The sequence below is a fragment of the Gopherus evgoodei genome, chromosome 18 (genome assembly GCF_007399415.2).
Source record: "Gopherus evgoodei ecotype Sinaloan lineage chromosome 18, rGopEvg1_v1.p, whole genome shotgun sequence".
NCBI classification, from domain to species: domain Eukaryota; kingdom Metazoa; phylum Chordata; order Testudines; family Testudinidae; genus Gopherus; species Gopherus evgoodei.
The window spans coordinates 22382769-22408798 of record NC_044339.1 but is presented as its reverse complement, the minus strand read 5'-3'; the positions used below and the strand labels follow the sequence as shown (position 1 = coordinate 22408798).

The window sequence follows — 26030 nt, the reverse complement described above, 5'->3', positions numbered from 1 at the left end:
TTTTTTGGCATTGATTTTCAGAGGGGTTTAGTTGCTACACAACATGTTATCGTGCTTTTGTACAGTATTAAACCAATAAATAACCAGTTTTTTAAAAATACCGGTAATATTCAACACAGGCCCTGCCACATCAGCTTTTTATCATGCTATGAGGGATGATTCTCAGAGAATAAAAAAACCCAACATCCAGATACAAACATGCTGAATTTCCAATCTCTCTCTGGGGACCAGTTGATGGTAAATTACCACTAACAGAACATGGTAGGTAATCAATGACCAATTGCTGATTAGTTTATCCCAGAAATAGAGTTATTCCAAACCCCCACTGTGGCCTCAGGCCTTGACAGCCATCCATCTCCTATTCTAGAAAGTTCCAGATTTCCCTAGCAACGTTTGTGATGTACTGTACAGCATTAGGGCTGAACTGTAGTAAGTGGTTGATTACATTTGTATTATGCACGTAAGCCGTACACTGATCTGTAGCTGGATTGCCACTATCAGCTGTTCTCAGGAGGGATCTGGCAGGGTTAAGAAGTGTGACTGAATGGAATGTGACAGTTCCCCAAAGTAGCCATCTATTTAATGTTGACTGACCACTCGCACAGTCTGTGATCATAAAGCTCCTCCTTTTCTGAAGGATGAATGCTGTTGTATTATACTGAATTCCTTTGTACCCGACAGGTGCGTTTCTAAGGCTTTAGGAAAGTAATCCATTACCTGTTCCCTTAACAGTTTTGTCTTGGAGTCATCAGATGGTCATTTCACTGAAAGCTAGGTAAACTACTCTGCTCCTTGCCCCAGATGTGTTCCCTCCTGCCCACTCACAGTTCCATATCAAGAGATTTCAGAGTCTAGATGCACTCTAGTGGTTTTAGATCACAGAAACAATGGACATGCAATAATTGACATACAATTCAGAGAGTTCTGAACAATTATAACACAGCTGATTTTTTCTTGAACTGCTGCATTTATCCCAATAATGAGCCCATAAGAAAATTTTCTAAGTCTAGGCTTCAGATACTACTAAAGGACAATTTCTCTTTACACTTGATCCTATTTGATCACGTCTATTCATTATAATGGTCAAGGCTGAATATTTTTCATCCAACAGTACGGTTTTTCATGTAAACAGGAGTTTGTGTGCTGGCATTTCCAATCTGTGGTGCAAGTGATTGTATCCGTATAAGGCAGTGGTTCCCAAATTTGTTCTGCCGCTTGTGCAGGGAAAGCCCCTGGCGGGCCGGGCCGGTTTGTTTACCTGCCATGTCCGCAGGTTCGGCTGATCACAGCTCCCAGTGGCCACGGTTCGCTGCTCCAGGCCAATGGGAGCTGCTGGAAGTGGCAGCCAGTATGTCCCTCGGCCTGCGCCGCTTCCAGCAGCTCCCATTGGCCTGGAGCAGCGAACCGCAGCCACTGGGAGCCGCGATCAGCCGAATCTGCGGATGCGGCAGGTAAACAAACCGGCCCGGCCCGCCAGGGGTTTTCCCTGCACAAGCGGCGGAACAAGTTTGGGAACCACTGGTATAAGGTATGGAACCAAGTTAAGTACTGAACCTAATAAAGAACTCCTGGCCGGATATTTAGCTAATGGCAACATTAAAACCAATTGCAGATTTAAGTGTCAGGTTCAATGTGCAGTATACACAACTTTTCTAAATAAACTAGGCAACACTGGGAAGGCATCACATTGGAGATACTTTGTTTTATAGTGAAACAAAACCTTTGTGTTCTGATGCTTTGTAAGTGAGGAAAGAAGCCTTGTCAGGGTAATGAGGTGCTTAATAAAAAGATCACTCAGACATGAAAATGACCTCAAATGCTCTTATTTCTAAGAGGAGATATTTAAAAGCCTTGTCAAAGTTTAAACAAGAAGGTTCCTGGAGCCCTTATTAACTAAGGAATTAAAGATGGAGGAGTAAATGTTAATGAATAAAAACTGGAAGCTTACCTCAGGGTAAGACCACTCTGGTGAGTAATCTGTCACCATGAATAAGCGCCCGCTCTGCTGCAACATCCCCAAGGTGCCTTGTGCTGCGGCTGCTGAGACCACCTCAGCAACATGCATGTATGCCATGGTACTGGTTCCATTCTCGGCACTGCTGAGCTGCATGCTAGCTTGCTGAGGGCTGCAGCAAGGAATGCACATTTCAGCCTGGTTGTAGGTTGCTCTGTTGCCATCTTCAGGCTGAGATAGCCCAGCACTGTCACTGGACACCAGCTGGTGCCCATAGATGGCATTACTCCCACCTTCTACTGATATGAAATCATTAATAAGATCTGAAAACTGGTTGCTGAAGGAGATGTCAAAATGGTCCAAATTAAGCTCCATGTTGGAGGAGTTGTTTAAGCTGGGATGGGCCACTGGGTAGAGTCCTTGTACCATATTTCCTTGGAGAATAGGGAGATTATTCCCATTCCTGATACCACCATTGGCCTCGGGCTGCATGTAGTGCTCTGAGTTACAGGCTTGAAGATCCCCTGATTTAAGAAGATTTTCATTCCCTTCTGCCTGCTGGGAGGTCTCCATGGGAACTTCAGCTTCTGCAGTCATAGCCTGGAAGTTTGCTTGGAACTGCATGAGCTGGAGAGAAGAGGTGGACTCTATTCTAGTTTCCACTGTGCCATTGCAATTAGAGGTTGTTTGGGAGGATTCTGTTTTCACATTGGGGATTCCTAAAGTGTTCACAAAAGAGCCACTTGTGTCATTCAAGTTGTTATGGGTGTTTTGTTCAAGAGGGAGAGGTTTGCTGGCATCCTGCAGAAAGAAGCTAGGGGAAGGGGTCTGGTGAACATGAGGACTCTGGACTGTCTGGTTGAAACTGGAAGAATAGTCCTTGTTGGAGTCAATGGCACTGAAGTCCATTTGCTCCAAGGTGGTACTTGGGCTCAGCCCGCCTCCAGATGGAAGCAGACCTGACCCTGTAGTAAGGCTGAGAGAATTAGATGCAGAAGTGGAGGAAAACGCTTCTTTGGACATCTGTTGTTCAAAAGAAGTGTCCTCAGTTTTAATCTCTTTAGTTAGGGCTGCACTGAAATTGAACCCACGTTCTGTCGTGGGTGACTGTCTTATGTTGGTACTAATGCTGTCTCCTTTTAGGCCTCCTCCACCATAAGTCTGTCCCTGCTTGGGATTATTAAGAAAACAGTCTGGGTCAAAATTCATGGTGGTTTCTGGAATTTTTCTGCTACCATCCAGAGTTGTAGAGAGCACAAGCTCGTCAGAGACATTGGTGGTCAACATAGACAAGCTCTCTGAACTGCCTGGTGTAGGAAAAGCAAACTTGTGGCCATCTGAGCTCACAGCTAGTACCAGTCCTTGTGCAGCAGCATCTGAGGATAGGAGGTGTTGATTTGGGCCAGTGGTGGGTGACATGGTATACACGGCTTCACTGGTGACTTCTGACATAAATACTGTGGCACTTTGCGATAAACTTCCCATCACCGAGGCAACAGCCATGCTGGAGACACCAGTGACTACTGGGCTATCAGCCATATCAGGGTCACTATTTAATCCACTGCTGATGGACACAGGAGAATTCTGGGTAGTGTCAGGAACTTCCACCTGATTGGTGGAAGAGACCTCAGTACTGTTTTGATGGAGCAACACAGGTTTTGCCACTTTGCCATTCCTCTTCTCCCGGCTGGAGGTCTTTCCATGACTGTGCTCATTCTTGCCTTCAGAGACATCATTATTTTGTACCTCTGAGTGAGTGCTGTACCCACCTGTCCTTGGTTCGACCTTTGGTGAAATGATGCGATGTTTGGCACTGTTACACTTGTGATGCACACTGCTACCTGCTCCTGTTCCAAAACACAAACAATGTGTGTAATTAACAAACTAATCAATGAAGATAACATTAATTGTGCTATTTTCATTTATGGCATGGGATAACTGTACTTGAGAGCAAGAGAGAGAGAGAGTGTGTGTGTATGTGTGTGTGTGTGTGTGTGTGTGTGTGTGAGAGAGAGAGAGAGAGAGAGAGAGAGAATGGGAGTGTGTGAGAGACAGATTTTAAATAACGTTAATTTCTTGCCAATGTCAGATTGACAGCTCTGAAAACTGAACTTCCTTTTACATCCATGAAGAGATACACTATGTGCAATGACAGCAAGCCACACCACCTTCCCCTTCCTTCAAAAAACACACAGCACACACTGCCAGCTTTACCCCGACCTGATCAGACCCCCTCTAGAAATGAGTGTGTTCAGGCTCTGTGCCCACTCTTGGGGTTGTTCAGTATTTTCTCAAGTCTCAGTGTTGAGACAGGCCCCTATTACTGCCAGCTGTGGTGATGGATGGTGAGATGTGGGCCACATTCCATTAGGAACTAGGAAAAGACTCCCAAACCTCCCTCCAATACAAGCAACACATACTCATTTCAGATGGCTCACTCTGTCAGATGGCTTGGTATCTACTCATGTGGATTGAGTGCCAAATGATGATATAGAGCTGAAAGACTCCATATCCGACTTCCATTCCCTACATCATCCAGCCATCTATGTTATTTTTCTTATTATCTTGTCCAAATACAGTTGTTGGCCAAATTATTAAGAGAAAGTAAATTAGAACAGAGAAAGCTTTCCCCTCCCAAAAGTACTATAATATGTAGCACTTCATATCTGTTGCATTCAGTTCACAGGCTGACAGCTAAAACATTTTGGAGCTTGAGAGGCTTTGTGCACTGGTGATTAGTACCAGACAGGATGAAAAACCAGTGAGGAAAGGTCACCAGAAAGCAATTCTGGATAGGAGGTTATCCCAGTCATGCCTTTATTTGCCTGCCATGGGATGAGTATCACTTATTTCCAGAAGCTGCAAAATTAAGCTGGCTGGAGTAAATGATTCTCTTGGCGACTGTCTTTTCACCACAAAATCTGGCACTGGGACTGCTTTTTCTGAGAAGAAAGGCCCATGATTCTTTGATATTTCTTCCTCTAATTGATTCAGTTTTCCCAGAATGAGATAAGAACCTTAATTATTGTACAGTATAATGACCTAATGGGTAAAGAGACCTTCTCCTCATAGCTAATGGCTACAATTACAACTTCCTTCTTCTGGGTATCATAAAGTGGCTGCATAGCTGCTATAATTTGCTAAATCTTTTTGTTCCTTGCCCTTGAAGGGGAACCTCTCTATTATATGTACAAGATCTGAATCAGGTCACCTAAAATAGTTCAGAACAGATCTTTTGAAACTAAATGCAATAGTAAATCTCTCCATTCTCTTAGGAACAGAGCTGAACAAGAACTAGAGAGAGGCTTCCAAGTTGCTATCTTTGAGTGGGACTGTAATAAGTTGGAGATGCAAGCTGCTGTAAAGCAAAGTGATACTGGTACATTACAAAGCAAACAGCAGACTTAGCATAAGACAAAACATCAAAGGGAAGAATAAAATAATTCATGTTCAGATTTGCAAGCCTGGATCAAGTGCTGACCCTTAGGGGTTGAATTATATTCCAAACCTAGGTATTTCAGAGGTCATCAGTCTTACTTAAATCTTGATTGTATAAGACTGGAGAAAAAAACCTGAAACACAGCTGGTATTTTTCTTTGACACATTTTTCTAAGGACTAATTAATTTATTGTACATTTTATTTGACCAAAGTAGCAAAAAGGGGTAGGGATGAAGCAGATGAGTTGGAAAAGTGAATCACTCAGATTCTCACTTCTTATTATAAAGCGCTAACACTAGAGAGGATGTACCTTTCCTAGCTGTTTCAGGCAATCTCAGCCAAGCAGAACTCTTCTCAACAGGAAGGAAATTTCATTCACTATTTCCATCAACACTAAAAAAACTAGATGACTATTTTCAGTCTTTGTTATCTTGTAATTAACCACCTGAAATGCCCTATGGGCACACAGTGCAGTGTAAGGCTTGTGGTGCCCAGAAAGTGTCAGTAACACAATTTGAGCAAGCTGCAGGACACAACATGCTTTCTAGAGGAAGCCGCCAGTAGAGGGAACTGATGAATTCTGAGAGCTCGCATGTTACAGTCTCCATATTTTTCAAAACCCCATGTTGCATCTTTAATATGTTTGAGGCTTCATCAGTTACTCCTGGATTAACCGTATCTCAAAATTTGTGGCAAAATATTTTTAATGGTTAGGTAACAACAGAAAATACGCTGAGCTTAGATTAAAGCTGCAATCTGAGAGATCGTGAAGATAAAAAGGAAATGGAAAGAAGTTCGGCATTTCATAGCAGATAACATCTTATTTATGGATTTGCCCAGAGACTTTTACTCAGCTGCCCGGTGGGGTTTTTATTCCATCAAATAAGGGTCATTTTACTTTGTTAAAAGGTTAATTCTCACGCGGCAAATATTTAGTAACATAGTAGGTCTCCCAAATCCACATTCAGAAGCATGGAAAATCCTTTCCAGGAAACACCTAGAATGAGATCAGCAGTCACCTTAGAGAGTGTAATCAGCTGCCAAATAGGGCCGCCCTGTTGAACTACAGAAAAATATGTGAAGATCCCATTTAGCCTTCTCTGTGTTGTCTTATTTGAAGACATCAGCAGTGGTTTCTTAGCAGTGGCTCACAACTTCCATTCATAGGAAATCAGAAATTGAAGTGGATCTCTGGATGCAGATGGGCTTCTTGGTATGAATTTGAGTTTTGATTTGGAAGGGGACTTAAGCCCTGTTGTCTGCTCTCTACTGTAATCAGCTACTCACCCAAGTTGCCGGTGCAGAGACAATTGTGCGTCCGAGGCTGTGGTTTGGTCTGATGACTATCAAGGATCTGTTGTACAAGCTGCTCCACAGAGAACCCTGAACTGCTGTTCCCATTGCTGCATGTCCACTTAATGCCATGAACTGTGGAGAGAACAGCAGAAAACATCCATCGGAGGCTAGTCAGAACACAGCAGCAAATCATCAAGAGCTATCCCCAAAAACACGTGTGAGCTATTCTTCTGCTTCACAGTGCTGTTAGATCGGCAGCATATTAGTAAAGAACAATATTAATTAATAATACTTTACTATTTTCTACTCCCTTCAATTCAAGGTTCTCAAAGTGCTTTAACATGCAACCAGCCTGTGAGGTAGGTATAATTACTCCCATTTTTAAAAAGTGAGCCCCAGTGGTTAAGTGACTTACCCAAGGTAATACAGAAAGTTAGTGGCAGAGCCAGGCATATAACCAAGGGACCCTGACTTAAAGCCCCCTTCTCTAATGCCTCACCACCTCTCAGATATCTCTATAGGAGCCTCTTGTGTTCCAGAGTTGCTAGTGTGGTATTTGCCTAGCTCTCTTTTTAACTACTCACAGAGAGAGAGAGAGAGAGAGAGAGAGAGAGAGAGAGAGAGAGAGAGAGAGAGAGAAAATGAATGTACGGTACAACTTCTTCCGCTCCAGAAGAACTGGCGAAGATAATTGCCTAGTAAGATATTTATTTAAATACCTTAAAACTCCCAACACCAGTGTACTACCCAACAACAACAACAACAACTATGTAACAAAGACCTGGTCCAGGGAATGAAGTTGCAAATTTTACCCACCTTCTCTGCATTCATCTGTCTGCAAACTCCATGGCATTTGTACAGATGGTTTCTTCCTAATGCCATGAGCAAGTTTTCAATAATAAACCAGTGAACACACACCAAAGAGAAAAAAGATTTCAGCAGGAAATGGATTTCAGTTTCTTGTTGGCAGGGGGTCATTAAACAAGGTGAGTGATAAAAAAAATAGTGGTGAAAACTCTGACAGTGTATTTAACATTTATTAGAAACTAGTAAGCTGCAAAGATGGGGGATGACAGTAGCTGTGTTTGATTTGAGTAACTGCGCAGGTTTTAGAGCAGCATTCTGCTATCATTTGACTGCATAATGTGAAAGTGGAGTTAAATAGTTTTATATAAAATCACCATCCAACAATTTACTAATGCAATAGGAAATTTTAAGCCATTTGTAGAAAAGTTGAGGGCAGCTTCCCTTGGCTAGTGTGCTAGTCAGGCCAATGGGAGGGCTGAATTGTTGACATAGAAGCTAACTCTTCGAATTATCGCTTCATCCCGGAATTTTTCAGGTGCAGAATCTCATATAAAATAGCTTTTTTCAACCTAACAAAATGAGAAGCTACTTTCAGTGAAATATGCTAGAGAAAGCTATTTTACAAAAGTTATTTTCATTTTATCTCCTCTAGTACTTCTCTATGCCTTCTTCTGCTATATATTTTTTGTTTAATGTCCCTTGTGTGCTCTAGAATGTGTTTTTAGATTCTCAGAAGCCCTGTATGTTGGCAAGATCATTTGCAAGGTGAATCACAGTCTTTCCCCCTTAACTTTGTCCATTCAGCTTCTGCAATTTTTGTTTCAAGCACTGGGTCTTGTCCTTAAAGGTGCCGAGCACTCTGGGACACTCCACCAAAGAAGGTTCCTTGCAGATTCAAGCCCCCATAGCCTTAACCTGGAATCACTGAATTAATAGAATCATATAAATGTCAGGCAGAAGGGACCTTAAGAGGTCATCCCTAGCCCACCCCCCTACACTAAGACAGGACCAAGTACACCAAGACCATCCCTGACACTGTTTGATTTTGCTCTTAAAAACCTCCAATGACAGAGATTCCACAACCTCCTTTGGTAACCTGTTAGATAACTATACTTCTAGTTATAAAGTTTTCCTAATACCTAACCCAAATCTCCCTTGTTGCAGATTAATCCCATTACTTACTGTCCTACCTTCAGTGGACATGGAGAAATAACCGTTACTAACCTTTTTTGTATCTGTTGTTCTTCCAGATGTGTTGCACATGCCCATTCCACTTTTGGTATCTGTGCACCCAGAGCACAGCCGACAGAAACTTCTTCAAGCTCCCTCTGCTGGTGCATGCCACTGTGTGCAGGTATAAAGAGGGGAGCCACCCCTAGCCCCCTGTGTTCCTTCTTACCATAACTCTGATGGAGAGAGATAAGGCAGTGGGTCCTGGAACGCACATGTGCAACACATCTCGAAGAACAACAATTACGGAACAGGTTAGTAACTGATTTTCTTCTTCCACTGATTGTCATGTTCATTCCACTCATGGTGACTCTTAAGCTGTAAAAAGGATGTGGGATCAGAGTCTATTTCAATAAAGATCCAAGAACAACTTGTCCCACTCTAGCATCATCTCTGGAGTCCTGAGCCACAGCATAGTGGGAGGCAAACGTGGACTGAGGACCAGGCTGCTGCTTTACACATATCTGCAGCTGAAGCTTGTGCCAGAAAGGCCACCAATTGGATTGTGACCTCATCGAATGAGCTGTAACTCAGAGTGACATTAGCCAAATCATAGAACATGCATATACAGGAGGCGATCCAGGAAGAAATTCTATGAGTGGAGACTGATTGACCTCTTACTCTATCAGCCACTGCTATGAACAGCTGGAAAGATTCACAAAAGTGTCTGGTTCTAGCTGGATAAAATGCCAAGGATCTTTCTCCTTGCTTATGTGTCATTTTGGGCAGAGAACAGACAAATAAGTAGGCTGGTTGATGTGGAAAGAGAAAACCACCTTTGGGAGGAACTTTGGATGAGGGTGCAGGCAAACCTTGTCCTTAAGATCATATATGGAGGTCCCAACATTAATCCTCCCAGCTCCCCAACTCTTCTGTGCAAGGAAATGACCACAGAAAAGCCAACTTCACTGACAGAAACAGCTGAGAACTGGTAGCCAGCGGTTCAAACGACAATACTAGGTTTAGATTCCACAGGGGAACTGGGCTCTTGCCCTTGAGAGTACAATTTGACTAAGATCTTTAAAAACCCTATGGACATGATGTCATTGGACAGAACAGAGTGACTGTCCACCTGAGGATGGAACACTGGCATAGCAGACAGATGTACCGTGATGAAACTAAATGCCATACCTCAGTGTTTCAGCCATGCTTCTAGCTGCTTCGGTGGGCTGCATCCAGCCCTTCCTGCAGTGATGTTCTCGTGACTAGTCTGCCCTTATTGACGAAGAAAGGAAACTCCTGTCTAGTATTCTCTGGAAACAGCTCTCTGAACTTTTCCACAGAGCCCCATAAATTAAAATCATACTGCCCCAGCAGAGCCTGTTGGTTAGTGATATGCAGCTGCAAAGCCCTGTCGAATACATCTTTCTGCCAGATAAGTCCATCTTTTTAGCGTCCTTTGATCTGGGGTTGACAGGCTGGAACCCTGAACACCGTTTCTCATTAACTGATGTCACAACTAATGAGGCTGGTGGTGGATGACTATAGAGGTACTCAAAACCTTGGGAGAGCACATAATGCAGTGATACTCGGATCTCAGCGGTTCAGGAGCCAAATTAGTGATCAACATTATCCAAAAGAGCCACAGTTTCATTTTATGTATGTATGTATGTATACATACATACATACACACACACACACACACTCACACACACACTCTGCAGGCTTCTCCTTGGATGGTATTGAGAGACTGCCCGTCCAGGAAGCAGGAAAATGCAGTACCCAAGGTGGAATCACTGGCAGTGGTGCCAAGAGACTGGACTCTTGGAAGGACAGAGACCCCAGCAATGAGAGGCAAAATAGGCTTCTTGCCACCACAATACCTCTGGGGTAACTAGCACCAAGATAGTCTCTTGTGGTGCCAAAGAAGTTGATGGTGTCCCTTGCAGCACTGAAGTTGACTGCCAGTTTACGCATAAATTTGAAGGACGAGTGCTTAGTTTCAGGTGCACTCGCTGGACTCCTCTATCCTCTTACAAGACTTGGGGGAAGATATCTTCCCCTGGCAGGTGCCTATCTGGAAGCCCCTTACTTCTTCCTCAGTAAAGATGAGGGAGAATGGTGCCAGGATTCTGCTAACCCTGAAGTTGCACTTCTCATGGAAGCCGCAACACTCAGCACAAAGTCAGACCAGAATGGCTCCAACCGTGGCCTGAGCACTGCCTCCATCAGCTGGAATTTCAGCCTACCCTCCCTATTCTTCTTTGTCCTAGGCTTGAACTCCCTGCGAATCTGACACCTGTCATTCACATGTGGCTCTCCCAAGCAGTTCCGGCAGCTACTGTGTGGGTCACTCACGAACATAGGTCTGGAGAAAGTTGCACAATGCTTGAAAGTTGATGACCAGGGCATACCTTGGTACTGTGAACAGAAATACCCCAAATGGGGAAATGACAAGTCCAGAAAAAAAATTTTTTAAACAGAAAAAATGATGACTCTAACCTTCCATAACTGTTGTTCTTCAAGATGTGCTGCTCATGTCCATTCCAAGCTAAGTGTGCGAGTTGCCGGGGATTTTCCCCCTTAATGCTGTCCATTGGACCAGCCCTAGTGCCCCCTGGATCCCTGTGCACATGCGCTGGTATAGGGGTTGCTGCCAGCTCCACACCTTTCAGTTCCTTCTTGCCGGTAACTCCAACAGAGAGATAGCGCGCGCGCGTGTGTGTGTGAGAGAGAGAGAGAGAGAGAGAGAGAGAAATGGAATGGACACAAGCAATACATCTCAAAGAACAACAGTCACAGAAGGTTATTAACCAATTTTTTCTTTGAGTGCTTTCTCATGTTCACTCAATGCTAGGTGACTCTCAAGCAGTGTCCCCGGAGGTGGGCTCGGAGTTCATGGACATGTTGATTGCAACACTGCTCTCCCAAAACTGGCATTGAAACTGTTGGGTGATGATGTAGTGGGACATGAAGGTATGAACCGATGACCATGTTTCAGCTCTGCAGAAATCTTGGATTGGTATCTGCATGAGGAATGCTGCTGATGAAGCCTGGGCTCTCGTGGAATGAGCAGTCACAATCACCACAGGCGGAACTTTGGCCTGTTTGTAGCAAGCTTAGATGCAGGCACTTATCCAGGACAAGCTTCTTTGGGATGACACTGTTAGTCTTTTCACCCTTTCCGCTACTGCAACAAAAAGTTGTGCAGACTTGCAGAAGGGCTTGGTCCTCTTGATACAAAAGGCCAGGGCCCGCCTAACCTCTAATGTACGGAACTGATGTTCCTTATCAGTGCTGTGTGATGCTTTGGAAAGAAGACAGGCAGAAAAATTTCCTGATTGTTATGGAATTGCTACACTATCTTTGGTAGGAAAGCTGGGTGGGGGTGCAGCTGGACCTTATCCTTGAAGAACACCATATAAGGGGTTTCCGATGTCAGGAGTTTGCTGCTATATGACCTAACAGCTTGAAGCACACCTGGGCAGTTGTAAGTGGGTGAGCTATGACCTGGGCAATTAGATCAGACATAGTTATGAACTTGGCCTCAGGAAGGTAGGACTTGGCAGAGTCAAGCACTACCCCAATAAGCTCTGTTCTCTGTACCAGGACCAATGTTGATTTCTGTTTGTTTATTAACAGATCCAGCACCCAAAAGGTGGCCCGAACTACACTGAACCTGAGCCTGTGAGTGGCCTTTGATCAGTCAATTGTTCAGGTACAGGTAAACTTGTATGCCTCGATGTCTGAGATTTTTTCTACATTATATAAAGTTCCTGCTCTGCAGTTATATTGAGAAATTTATTTTGCAGTGAGATATTTTCAGTTTCTCCCACAATTCCTTGCAATGGCAGTGAAGTGGATGTATACTGCTGCCCACAGAAAGGTCTGCTTTACAGAACTATGTCAGGGTTGCTCCCTGCTGCTAAATCTGGTGATAAGCAAGGTATTACAGGGCACAAGTCTGATACCTGAATCATGTCTCATGATTTATGTATAGATAATGATTTGTCTGAAGCCTGAATCAAGCAAGTTGTGAGCTGCAAGCTAAGGAACACAGACAGCTTTATAGCTGGATACATATGGTAGCCTACTATTTCAGGTTCTTCCATGATATTAAACTCACAACATGGATCTATTGCAGGAAGCAGGCAGGAGCTGAAGCTTTTGATCTTGAACATATCTGTAGCATTCCCAAGTGAGATCTCCAAACACTGAGCTTTCCTGGGGAACATCCACATTTCATAGTCTGACATCATCATATCAACAGGGCCGGCGCTTTCATTTAGGCGGCCTAGGCAATCGCCTAGGGCGCCAGGATTATTGGTGGGTGGCATTTTGCCAGAGGGGGCGGCAGGCGGCTCCAGTGGAGCTGCCGCAGTGGTGCCTGCGGAGGGTCCGTTGGTCCCCGGCTCCTGTGGAGCTGCCGCAGTCGTGTCTGCGGATGGTCGGCTGCTCCCGCGGCTCCGGTGGACCTCCCGCAGGCACCACTGCAGCAGCTCCACCGGAGCCGCGGGACCAGGGCGCGGGGTGGCGAAATTGCTGTGCGCCTAGGGCGCTAAAACCCCTAGCGCCGGTTCTGCATATCAAGAGGCTACATGTTTCTCTGCGATTGCACTTCTCAGTGATCTCATTGGCTGTATTTTCTGATCTTTAGTTCTTGGAGGAGCCAATGAGGCTTCAGGCTTCTGCCAACAGGTGGCATTTAGTGGAAAAGTTCCATCTCTAGCTTTGCACTTGCTGATTGAGCAAGGTTCCAGCTCCAGACTCTATCAGTGTGCTGTGACTCTTCTGGTGCTTATACTCCCTCTTCTGTTATGAAGGTTATAAAATGAAAAGCCAGTGAAGGGTGACAGATTGAAAGCAGAGAATTTCTGGATGCCTAATTTAAATTACCTACTGTCTTGGCACATCCAATATGCAGATTGTCTCCCTCCCCCTTTAAAGAAAAAACTCCTATTAGATGGTGAGCTGTTAGTACTGAATATCAAATACTATCAAGATGGTTTTTAACATGTCACGCTCGGCTTCCTGACACATAATGAATCAGTGGGAAAGGAGATTTCTATAGGGAAAAAAGTGCATTGCGAAAGAAAGGTTAATAAAAAACAACACATGTCCCTCCCCTTTCTTAAAGGCTTAAAAAGTTAAACCATTTAAAAAGCATATTTGATTAAATTTAAGGTCAGAATGTGGAAATCAAAAAGGAAGCAGCTAAATGCTGCAAAGTATTTTAATTCTAATTTCTATGCAGATTCCTTCTGCACTTATTTATACTTTAAATAAATCCTGCAAACAACTCTAATATTCTTCCCTTCCCCTCCAAAAAGGGCTGTTGTGAAATGTGTCCTTTCCGTGGTGAGTGTCCTGTTCCCTGACACAGCCTCTGTACAGCATGTTAGAAACCTGTGGAATTCAAGTGGCTAAAGATGTATAAGGGAGTGGTGTTTTGAGAAACAGAGAACTAGGGCTGGTGGAAAGTTCATCATTAAGCACTGCAAATGGAGAAGCTAGCAGAAATGCCTCAGGTCTGTTCTGGAAGAGGGAGGGGTCACTCCTCCAAGCATCTGTCTTTTCTGTTGTGGGGAAGGAGAGAATCAAAATGACCTTCCAGTATTGATTCAATAGCTACCCATTCATTAGCACTGTCAGGACTTTCTTTGATCAGCAGCAGCACAGGGAAGTGAATTATGAAACAAATAACTAGCAAAAAAGAAGGTCAGAAGTCAAAGGAAACTTAAATAGGGACAGAACTTAGCTTCCTAGTTTCACCCTAAATCCTGGCAACTTCCACCTTCCTTTGCTGCTGTTGACTATGCCACCAAGCCACTCCCCATCCCCAGTACACACCTAGGTTTGAGACCATTGCAGTGGCCTTTCATGCCTCTGTCCCCTCCCCACACATCCATGCCGTCCCAAATCTTACAACGTCCTCCCCACAAAGATTGAAAACCCACCTATTTCTTTCTGTCCTGAGAGATAAAACATTAATCCATGCACTGATCATATCCCCTTTTGATTACTGCAACCTCTTCCTCTCTGGCCTCTTTGAGCAACATCTCTCCTTGGGGCCATCCAAAATCCAGCTGCTAAAATTACCTTCACCTTTCATTCTGACTATGTCACCCCCTTTGAATGCACTACTGGTTTCCTCTTGCTCACCACAGGCCCCCACCCTTTCCTGATTCAAATCCCACCTGAGCACTCACTTCTACAATGCTACCAAATACTAACTCCATGTTAAATCTCCCCTCTGCCACAACATCATAAGTTATTTAGATCTGGAACCTCTCTCATTACATAGCTAAACTCTCTTCCTGTCTGGGTTTCTCAGAGTGCATTCTGCCCATCTGTCCTTTAAACTGTAATTGCTTCAGGGAAGGGACTATTTTTATTTTTGCTCTGACAAGTGTTGAGTACGCTGCTGGCACTTATCAAATAGCCACCAGAAAAAGGTTGACAGTTTGTAATAAACAAGGCTAGATCTCTGTTTACTGCAGGTAAGAACGCTCCCAAATCCTCATTCTGGAACATGTTCTGCTGTTTGATAAAACCTGATCTAACACCCTAAATGTCTGGCTTTTAAACTACTTAAATGTGCCTTTCAGGTGTATGACCAGGGATTCCAACTACCAGGAGGATGTCATCAAAGCCAAGTGTTTGCACCCTGTCTTGCTCTGGTTGTGACCTGTTATGGAAGGGACGTTTATTCTTATGATAAGATGATCAGCCCATACCAAGTAAAGAGGAAATCGCTGCAGACTTACAAGCATGATATCTGCAGCACCAGCACATACTGCAACCTTTTTGGAACTGCTTGTTGAAGTACCTGTGTTGCCAGTCAGGCTGCCAGTGCTCCTGATGCATCCCCACACTATCTGTGCTGGTGGCAGAGTGGCATGAAACCTGAGTTCACCACAGAGAGGATGTGTTTGCTGTCTCACTGGCATGGGGCAACGGAAAGGTGCTCATCACATACCTTTGCACTGCTTCTTATAACCTAGCTCAAAGAGCAGCATGGACCCCTGGGGGATGTGCATTCTTCCCGTCTGTCAAGAAGGGACAAAGCCTGATAATTGCTAGCCCAAGAGGGCAAGTTAGGGAACTGAGACTTGTGCAGCTTTACTGAGTGCTATGGCAACTTTTACATTTAACACTGGAAGTTCAAGAACTGCCCAGAGAACAGCACCTAAGATCCTGGCCTTAAATTGTTCTCCTAAGCAATCTACAGGATACTCACCTATAATAAAATGTAACTCTTACTAAGACTTCTTGTTTCTATCAATGTAAATCAGGACAAAGTTGTTATCATTGAGCCAGTCCCTTTCTCAATACTCAGAATTTCATATCTGGTTTGCTAAAGCTCAGTTGGCAGGGACAGAACAAATGTTCTAACACTTAGTTCACAAGAAGCGAACAAAACTTTAACTACTTAGCTAGTATTTCACGATTGACCAAACTTCATATTCTCGGACAGCCAGTCAACTTTCATATCTGCTTCTCAGACATACACAGCACAAGGGCATTTTTCAAGGAATGCCAGACTGGCATTTAAGACGAGATAAAGTTGGTGTGATATCTCACTGGGGACATTAGAGAGGAAAAGGATTGGTAGTGGCAGCAGCCGGAGGTCCCCAGGCCCTTTAAAATTGCCTGGGCCCCTGGGCAATTGCCCTCCTCCCTGTTGGCAGGCCTGTGGTCACGTGACCTAGCATGTTTGCCAGCATAGTTTTTAGCAATAAAAAAGTATTATTAATATCGCCAGTCATTTTAATCAGAGAATATTCCTATTGGCTATATACTTTTCTTTAATCAGACCTTTATAGAAAGTTTATCGTTATTGTTTAACTTGTTCATGTGAGTCTGAATTATCTGTGAATTCAAGGTGGTCACCATAGCCTTAGTGTGGTTAGCCTCTTGTCTCACGGGAGGCATTGCCAAGTAGCTGTAGTCTTTGGTACACCAGGCAGAATTGGGCACCTACCAGGAGCACCACAAAATGAGCCCATGCCACAGAAACTTTGGAACCGTCTGAAGTCTGTGAGGTGCCCCTCTCCTGTTCACACATCATACAGGTACTAAGCCAGCACAGAAAGGGGGATTACGCACCTTTTCATTGTGACACAGAGGCCAAGGATCATTTAGGTCTCAACTGGTGTCATGCTACCCTACATATTTTGTAGCTTTCTATAAAAACATTTTTTAAAGTGAAACTTCTTTCCCACCCCTCCCAAGAAAAAAGCCCCCAGCACATCTGAAGGAGGAAGCCAAAGATCTCTCTGAAATCCCCACAGCTGCACTCAAGCACAAGATGGACTAATACCTCTTCAGGTCATTGAACTGTACGTAGTCATCCACCTTTCGCTCTAGTGCAATCACACTGGTGGAATCCACCTCCCACCTGCTCACCATTCTCTCTCCTTATAGTCAGACACGTATTCCCTTTTCTCATAAGCCCATCTCCTGCTCTATCCAAGAACCCCAAATAAACCATCAAGCTTAATCTCATGGCTTCTTCTATTTCCATGTATGGCACCATGACCCTGGCATTTACTGTTGCTAGTAGGATATTCTGTGCATGTGCCAGTGACAACTATGAGGGGCCCTGGTGCTCCCAGCACAGTCATCACTCGTTCATGCTCCCACCATGCCTACATCAAGTAGTGAATGTCACAAGTGGCTACGCCCCTCCGCTAGCTGCCAGCATCACAGGGTATAGTCTCCAACCTCTCTTTGCCCTATGTGTCAGGATCACAGAGGAAAGAGGGAAGTTGGATGCAATGGCTGACTACCATGAGCAGTAGCAATGTACTCCAAGCTGTTGATGCTGAATCTATGGGCTTTCCTCATAGCAGCATGTGTCATTACAGCAGAATGAACATTTTAATATTTTTAAAAGCCTCATTTAGTGACAAACTTAAAATAAAACTGGGGCCCTGGAAAGATTTTGGGGCAGTTCAGGACCAGACCTGATCTCGGTGGCTCATTCCGACCTCCAGTATGGATTATTGCACTGTATCTCTCAGCAAAGACAAATGAGAGCAAAACCAGTCCGAATAAGCCCGTCTCTCACTATCGGGTGGAATGATTTCGCTGGTCTCAGCTCAGTTGCTAGAGTGCTATTTCTCTCATCAGTGACTGCTCCAGCTGGCACAAGAATAACAAATGTGCTTCTGATCAGCATTGAATGTAGGGAGGAGAGTGTCATCAGGTGGATTGGTCCCAACAACTCAGACAAGGAGGAATGGACAGAGCGCCTCTTCTGTGCCACCCAGGCATGGCGCATTTTAACTCTTTGTGTCTTGAAACTCAGGTTAAGAGGAAAATTTCCAGTGCTGTCTGCTCCAGGAAGCAGATTTTCAAGAGCTCAGCGTCCAGGAATACCCCTTGCTGCCTTACTGAGAACAATGGAATTCCCTCTCTGCCACCCCATTGAGAACAATGCCAGCTGCTTGTTTCTGAGTTCTTTTGAAAATTCTGTCCCAAACCATGCCTGCCTGAGTTAGCTGGTGTTAACTCAAATTCCTGACTAACAGCTGGAAGAAAAGGTGTTTTGTTAATGGTTCAAAATCCCCCTCCTTCAGTTAAGGGCTGAGAAAGCACCTGATCCACCTCTCTGAGCCGTACAAGGAGATGTCCAATAAGAGCAGAGAGAGAGTTAATAAAAGGGGAGAAAGAGGGGAGAGCAAGTGAGCAGAAAACCAACATTTTATTAAATAACAAGGAACAAACCCATTTATTTATTTTGTTGTCACCTGTACAATTCCCTCAGCTGAAGAGACTTTACCACTTCCATCAACTCCTTGCTTTTAAAGTACTTCCGTTAGGGAATGCCCACCTTTACTCTATGGCTGGGGAGAGCTGCTCTAGGAAGCTGAGTTGGAGCTCTCCAGCAGCCAGTGCTGGGCCTTATTCATCTCACCTACACCAGTTTTACTTCAGTGCAATCTCAGTGGAGTTACTCCTGATTGAGCCAGGCATGACTGAGAGCAGAATCAGGCCCATAGCAGCTACCCCTTGAAACCTCCCTTGGAAAAGGATTTTCCCCAAGATTCAGCAAAGGAGAGCAAACAACTCTGCATGATTGTATCCAGGAACTGAGAGCAAAACTCATTCTGGCTGTGCCAGCAGATACAATGCGCAAGTACCCACTGCTCTTGGGCCAAACAGGCCCACGTACACAGTCAAAATGCTATATGTTTTCACTGAAAAAACCAGGGTTTTCCAACACTACACATGTTTCATGGGCTTGACACACTCCTAATATAAATGAATGGTGTGTACAAGTAACATGTTAGGAACCTTTAGGAAAAGGATAGATAATACGACTGATATATAGACAATACTGCTATATAAATCCATGGTATGCCCATCCCTTAAATACTGCCTGCAGGTCTGGTCACCCCATCTCCAAAAAGATGCATAAGAGTTGGAAAAAGTAAAGAGAAGGGCAGCTAAAATGATTGGGGTATGGAACAGCTTCCATATGAGGAGAGATTAAAAAGACTAGGACTGTTCAGATTAGAAAAGAGATGACTCAGGGGCAATGTAAAAGAGGTTCATAAAATCATAATGGTGTGGAGAAAGTGAATAAGGAAGTGTTATTTACCCTTCACATAATACACAAACCAGGCTTCACCCAATGAAATTAATAGTCAGCCGATTTAAAATAAACAAAGGAAGTACTACTTCGTACAGTCCAGTCACCCTGTGGAAATTGTTGCCAGGTGATGTTGTGAACACTAAAAGCATAATCGGCTTAAAAAAAGAATTAGATAAGTTCACAGAGAACAGGTCCATCAATGGCTATTAGCCAAGAGCACCAGGGATGCAAGCTCATGCTCTGGGTGTTGCCAGAAAGTGGGACTAGACGACAGAAGATGAAACAAATCAATAATTGCCCTATTCTGTTCATTCCATCTGATGCACCTGGAACTGGTCACTGTCAGAAGATAGGACTATTGATCTGATCCAGTATGACCACTCTTATGTTCTTAATGCTCATCATTCTGTTGTGAGATATAGCTTTGCACACACCATACAACGCACAACTTTTCAATCTTGCTCTCTCCCCTGTATTTTCACTGATGCTGAATACACACGTGAACTACTGACTGGACAACATGTTGATTTTGAATATTATAAAATGCTTTGGTATGTCTTCCTCCTTCCCCTGATCCAGTTTCTAAGCCCCTTCTCCTTCACAGTCTAGCACAAATATAAACACAGCATCAGCAGAAGTGAGAAGTTGCCCCATTACTAGACAGCCAGGTTCTGATGTTTAATCATAGCAGCAAAGCCAGGCAGGGAAGAAATGCCTTGCCTTTGGGACCCTGAGCCGCATAGATAGAGGACATAAATTATAATAAGAGAGGAGTCCATGACTAGCTAAATCAAACCAAAGGAGGTCTGGATTCTGGAAGAAATGGACTTCCTCAACTGGTTTTAGCAATAGGCCCAAATCACCATAGCATCTGTGACAATTCCGCCTTTACACCTATGGAGCTGTTGGGTATTGCCCTGACCGTAGAGGCTAGATCTGAAACTACCCCAAGAACAGAATCATAGACTTTAAGGTCAGAAGGGACCATTATGATCGTCTACTCTGACCTCCTGCACAACGCAGGCCACAGAATCTCACCCACCCATCCTGTATCAAACCCCTAACCTATGTCTGAGCTACTGAAGTCCTCAAATCATGGTTTAAAGACTTCGAGGTCCAGAGAATCCTCCAGCAAGTGATCCATGCCCCAAACTGCGGAGGAAGGCGAAAACCCCCCAGGGCCTCTGCCAATCTGCCCTGGAGGGAAATTCCTTCCCAAGCCCAAATATGGCGATCAGCTAAACCCCAAGCAAGTGGGCAAGACTCACCAGCCAGACACCCAGGAAAGAATTCTCTGTAGTAACTCAAATCCCACCCCATCTAACATCCCATCACAGGCCGTTGGGCATATTTACCGCTAATAGTCAAAGATCAATTAATTGCCAAAATTAGGCTATCCCATCATACCATCCCCTCCATAAACTTAGCAACCTTAGTCTTGAATCCAGATATGTCTTTTTGCCCCCACTGCTCCCCTTGGGAGGCTGTTCCAGAACTTCACTCCTCTGATGGTTAGAAACTTTCGTCTAATTTCAAGTCTAAACTTCCTGAGGGCCAGTAAATATCCATTTGTTCTTGTGTCCACATTGGTACTGAGATTAAATAATTCCTCTCCCTCCCTGGTATTTATTACTCCCTTATTATTTGTAGAGAGCCAATCATATCTCCCGTCAGTCTTCTTTTGGTTAAGCTAAACAAGCCAAGCTCTTTGAATCTCCTTTCATAAGACAGGTTTTCCATTCCTCGGATCATCCTAGTAGCCCTTCTCTGAACCTGTTCCAGTTTGAATTCATCCTTCTTAAACATGGGGCACCAGAACTGCACACAGTATTCCAGATGAGGTCTCACCAGTGCCTTGTATAACAGTACTAACCTCCTTATCTCTACCGGAAATACCTCGCCTGATGCATCCTAAAACCGCATTAGCTTTTTTAATGGCCATATCGCATTGGCGGCTCAGAGTCATCCTGTGATCAACCAATACGATGAGGTCCTTCTCCTCCTCCGTTACTTCCAACTGATGTGTCCCCAATTTATAACTAAAATTCTTATTATTAATCCCTAAGTGCATGACCTTGCACTTTTCACTATTAAATTTCATCCTATTACTATTACTCCAGTTTACAAGGTCATCCAGATCTTCCTGTATGCTATCCCGGTCCTTCTCTGTGTTAGCAATACCCCCCAGCTTTGTGTCATCTGCAAACTTTATTAGCACATTCCCACTTTTTGTGCCAAGGTCAGTAATAAAAAGGTTAAATAAGATTGGTCCCAAAACCAATCCCTGAGGAACTCCACTAGTAACCTCCTTCCAGCCTGACAGTTCACCTTTCAGTACGATCCATCTCCCCTTTAACCAGTTCCTTATCCAACTTTCAATTTTCATATTGATCCCCATCTTTTCCATTTAGCTAATAATTTCCCATGTGGAACTGTATCAAATGCCTTACTGAAATCGAGGTAAATTAGATCCACTGCATTTCCTTTGTCTAAAAAATCTGTTACCTTCTCAGAAAAGGAGATCAGATTGGTTTGGCACAATCTACCTTTTGTAAAACCATGTTGTATTTTGTCCCAATTACCACTGACCTCAATGTCCTTAGCTACTTTCTCCTTCAAATTTTTTTACAAGACCTTGCATACTACAGATGTCAAACTAACAGGTCTGTAGTTACCTGGATCACTTTTTTTTCCTTTCTTAAAAATAGGAACTATGTTAGCAATTCTCCAGTCATACGGTACATCCCCTGAGTTTGCAGATTATTAAAAATTCTTGTTAATGGGCTTGCAATTTCATGTGCCAGTTCCTTTAATATTCTTCGATAAAGATTATCTTGGCCCCCCCATTTAGTCCCATTAAGCTGTTTGAGTTTGGCTTCTACCTCGGATGTGGTAATATCTACCTCCATATCCTCATTCCCACTTGTCATCCTACCATTATCCCTAAGCTCCTCATTAGCCTCATTAAAGACTGAGGTAAAGTATTTGTTTAGATACTGGGCCATGCCTAGATTATCCTTAACCTCCACTCCATCCTCAGTGTTTATCAGTCCCACTTTCTTTCTTTCTTTCTTTCTTTTCTTCTTATTTACATGGCTATAGAACCTTTTACTATTGGTTTTAATTCCCTTTGCAAGGTCCAACTCTACATGGCTTTTGGCCTTTCTCACTTTATCCCTACATGTTCTGACCTCAATAAGGCAGCTTTCCTTGCTGATCACTCCCATCTTCCACTCCTTGTAGGCTTTCTGCTTTTTCTTAATCACCTCTCTGAGATGCTTGCTCATCCAGCTTGGTCTAAAACTCCTGCCTATGATTTTTTTCCCCTTTCTTGGGATGCAGGCTTCTGATAGTTTCTGCAACTTTGCCTTGACATAATTCCAGGCCTCTTCCACCTTTAGCTCCACAAATTCTTCAAGGTCTAAGCTAGAGGATCCTATATTAATCCTAATATTAAAATATTGTTCCATAAATTAAAAACAATAAAAGCTATGTAAATTATAAAAGGATTGACAGAATTCTATTGGTTTTCAAATCTCTGCAGTCAAAGTGACACCAGCAGACAGGAACGGTAACCCTCAAGAAATATGGACTCCCTAGACAAATGAGACCAAATTCTGCTCTCAGTTACCCTGATGCAAACCCTCTGAACTGCAGTGGCCTAACAGAGCAGAGTTAGGCATTTGGTGTTTATCTCACACACTATTTTATTAAACCTTTTGGGGAGCCTTTCCTTAAGGTGTTTCCAAACAGCACAATGTCCCATTAATGTCCTTTCCAGCCAAAGGGAGATTTTTTGCCACTGGCCACCAGGTGGCACTAACTGATTAGAAAATGGTTTCTTCCTTGCTTTCATGGGAAATGAATGCCTTTGTTGAGTTTGCTTCATGATATTCTATAATCATCAAGATTATAGTCCAAGAATAAAAATCCCAACCCCCCAAAAGTGGATGTTTTGGTCTTTGACCTGAATAATTAAGAGAAAACAAGACTCCCCAACACAGTAATTGTTCATTAGTCACGGGATGCGTAAGTGTCCAATAAGTACTAGGCACATGGGAACTAACGTGAGCTAATTGTCAAATGAGGTATTGTACCTAGGTAATACCAGAACTGAATGAAGAATGTCAGAGATTGTTTTAGTGGATTTTCTTTAGACAATAACTTTTTGGTAACATTTTCAGTGGCCAATGCTTTTTAACAACATACTGCCAGAAGACAGGTTTGTTAAAATATTATTAATAAAAAGTGTGTTTCACTGAAAACATCAGGCTTTCTTGTTCAGCCGTTGAGGACAAACAAGAAGAGTGAAAGAACCACAACACCTATACGTCTCACCCTCTTTGAACACACCTCATAGCACAAACATCACACATTGAATATTTTCCACCAGCTCTTTCAAAAGGTCCCATCTGTGTTTTACTGAGTGAAGCCATCATGAACTCAGGACATAATCCAAATCAACAGCTAATTTATAAGCATCTGTAGCTAGAATTATCTAGGAAACCATCTGGGGAACACTCTGTATTCAATAGCAGTCCACAATCCAGAATGCAAGGCTAACAAGAAACAGGAATATTTTTAAGTCTTTCCAAATATGGTCAGTACTCAAACTAAAGAAATAATACTGGCACCCATGTCCCAAAGACTTTGCAATAACTGATAGTGGGCTAATATTTGTCTGTTTTGGGGACTGTTTGGTCTAGTATTCTTGGTGGTATTGCTTCATTATTATTAACACCCACTTTTATATATTAGGTTTATTACACTGTAATATAGCTAGCCTGTATCTAAAAGATTGCCTAAAACTCTGGGATGAAGTCTGTGGTCACCAATTTCACTCCTCTGGGACAAGGGAACTTTCTACAATATGGGGAAAGCTTGTCTGTGCATGAGACAGAGCTTCCTTGGGGACTGATCCCAGACTGTGGAATGAACTGCCTCAGCAGTTCACAGCCCTCATCTTCTGCTCCAAGTAAAAGGAACACGTCTTTGGCCTTGCTTCTCTAACATACACAGACAGCTTCATATGTATATATATTAGATTAAAAATATTCCAAAATAAAACACTTCACTGCATACATCTCCCCCGGGGAGACAATAAAAGAACAAGCATGTGACAGATATTAGTCACACTGTTGGAAGGAGCTCAGATTCTACAGGAATGAGGATAGCATAAGAACCTATGTGGAACAGAATAACAAGTATTTTTAGGAAAAAACAATACAAATTTAATTACAATAACAAACAGGTAAGACTTAGGCCAACCAAAAATATCAGTTCTGTGATACTTTACATTCTGTTTATGGTCACTTTCTTGTTCTTCAGAAAGAGTCCTTTGTAGCTGCATTTCAGATTTCCAGCACAGCAGCTGGGGACGTTTCAAATGCCCTCATACTCTATTTTTAATAGATCTGGGGTTTTTTAAGCATGAAAAAATTTCTATTTGTATAGAGTTTTGTAATACCGCAAGACCACCCTCTTGATCAATTGAAGAAAGCCTACATTTGAGGCCTAAATACTTGATGGTGGCTCTTTAAATATTGTACCCTCATAAAATGTAGTGACCAAGAGGAAATGGGAATACCTCAGCAGAATGGATGTCCACAGAAAATAGATTCTCATTGGCTGTCAGAATTATCTAGTTTTGAACCTGAATTTAATGGGAAGCTTTTTATTTAATCTTCAACTCTGACACCGGTAGTCCCACGATCTGGCCCCGCCACAGATGTGATAGCACAGACAGTACAGCCTGTGGTGGGTCCCAGGTCACTACCAAAAGCATTGGGATGTTTCATTTACAGAGCCAGAATTGAGCATGTCCAGAAAGAAGGGGTGGATGTGGGGATGAGCACTACATTTGTGTGTTTGATTATATAACAGTGGGATCTTTTCATGCTCAAACAAGTTTCACCAGCTCCATGTACAGCCTGCAGTTCCTCCAGCAGTGACTGTGTGAAGGCAGTGTTATTAATTATCACCACAATAGTCAGCTAAGGGATAGAAACATCTGATTTTAGAGATCACATTTTAGTACTTAGTTATAGTGGACATGAAACAAGGATCAGAATGCAGAAATCACCAGCTGCAAGCCTTCAGGTCATGATTTGCTGGCTGAGAGAGAGGGGAAGCCAAAAAAGGGAGGAGAATTTGGAGAACTCCCCACTGCTGAGCAGGCCCATGATTTGATGATCATATGGTGTGTATATATACAGAGTTCTGCTGTGTTGAATTCTGCCCCAGCATTTTGTCTGTACCACCAGATGCCTCTAAAGACATCTGCTGATCTGTTCAGAAAATCCTCAAATCAAGGATAATAGGGCACAAGAGGAAAACGATTCAGGGCAATGCCAAGTTGAGGGCCAGGCTTCATCACAGACATGCAGAAATGACTTACAGGTGTCTCAGAAACAAAACTCCCAGAGAAATCTCCTGAGATGTGATAAGTCTCATTCTGTATAAATGTCTTACAGGGGTTCCATTCCTACAGGTCTCTTCAGAAGCAAAACATTCCATGGGACACTTTCAGTTCAGGAGACCAATTTGTACTTTGCCATCTCTAAGATACAACAGCTGTGTTATCACCAACACAGTGACTTTAGTATATAGTTTAGAATATGTCCTTATATCTGCTATAACAACATTTCATTGCAGTTTTAATACCAGAATTTTTAAATGATATGAACAGCACCTGTATTTCTGATTTCCCAACTCTAGATGGATTCATCCACCTAAAGATTTTGAACAGTGGATCCACCCCC

The 26030-nt window shown here is 43.2% G+C and overlaps 1 protein-coding gene across 9 annotated transcripts in view; it reads right to left on the bottom strand.

Annotated features, from left to right (window-relative positions):
- The window catches only part of CAMTA1 (calmodulin binding transcription activator 1), an 865798-nt gene that overhangs the window by 114719 nt on the left and 725049 nt on the right, over window positions 1–26030 (bottom strand). For all 9 annotated transcript variants that reach the window (XM_030537782.1, XM_030537785.1, XM_030537786.1 and 6 more), the window contains exons 7-8: window positions 6681–6821; window positions 1949–3801 (exon numbers count right to left, since the gene is read on the bottom strand). In XM_030537782.1, the coding sequence (XP_030393642.1) occupies window positions 1949–3801; window positions 6681–6821 (1994 nt within the window). The remainder of the gene's footprint in view (window positions 1–1948; window positions 3802–6680; window positions 6822–26030) is intronic.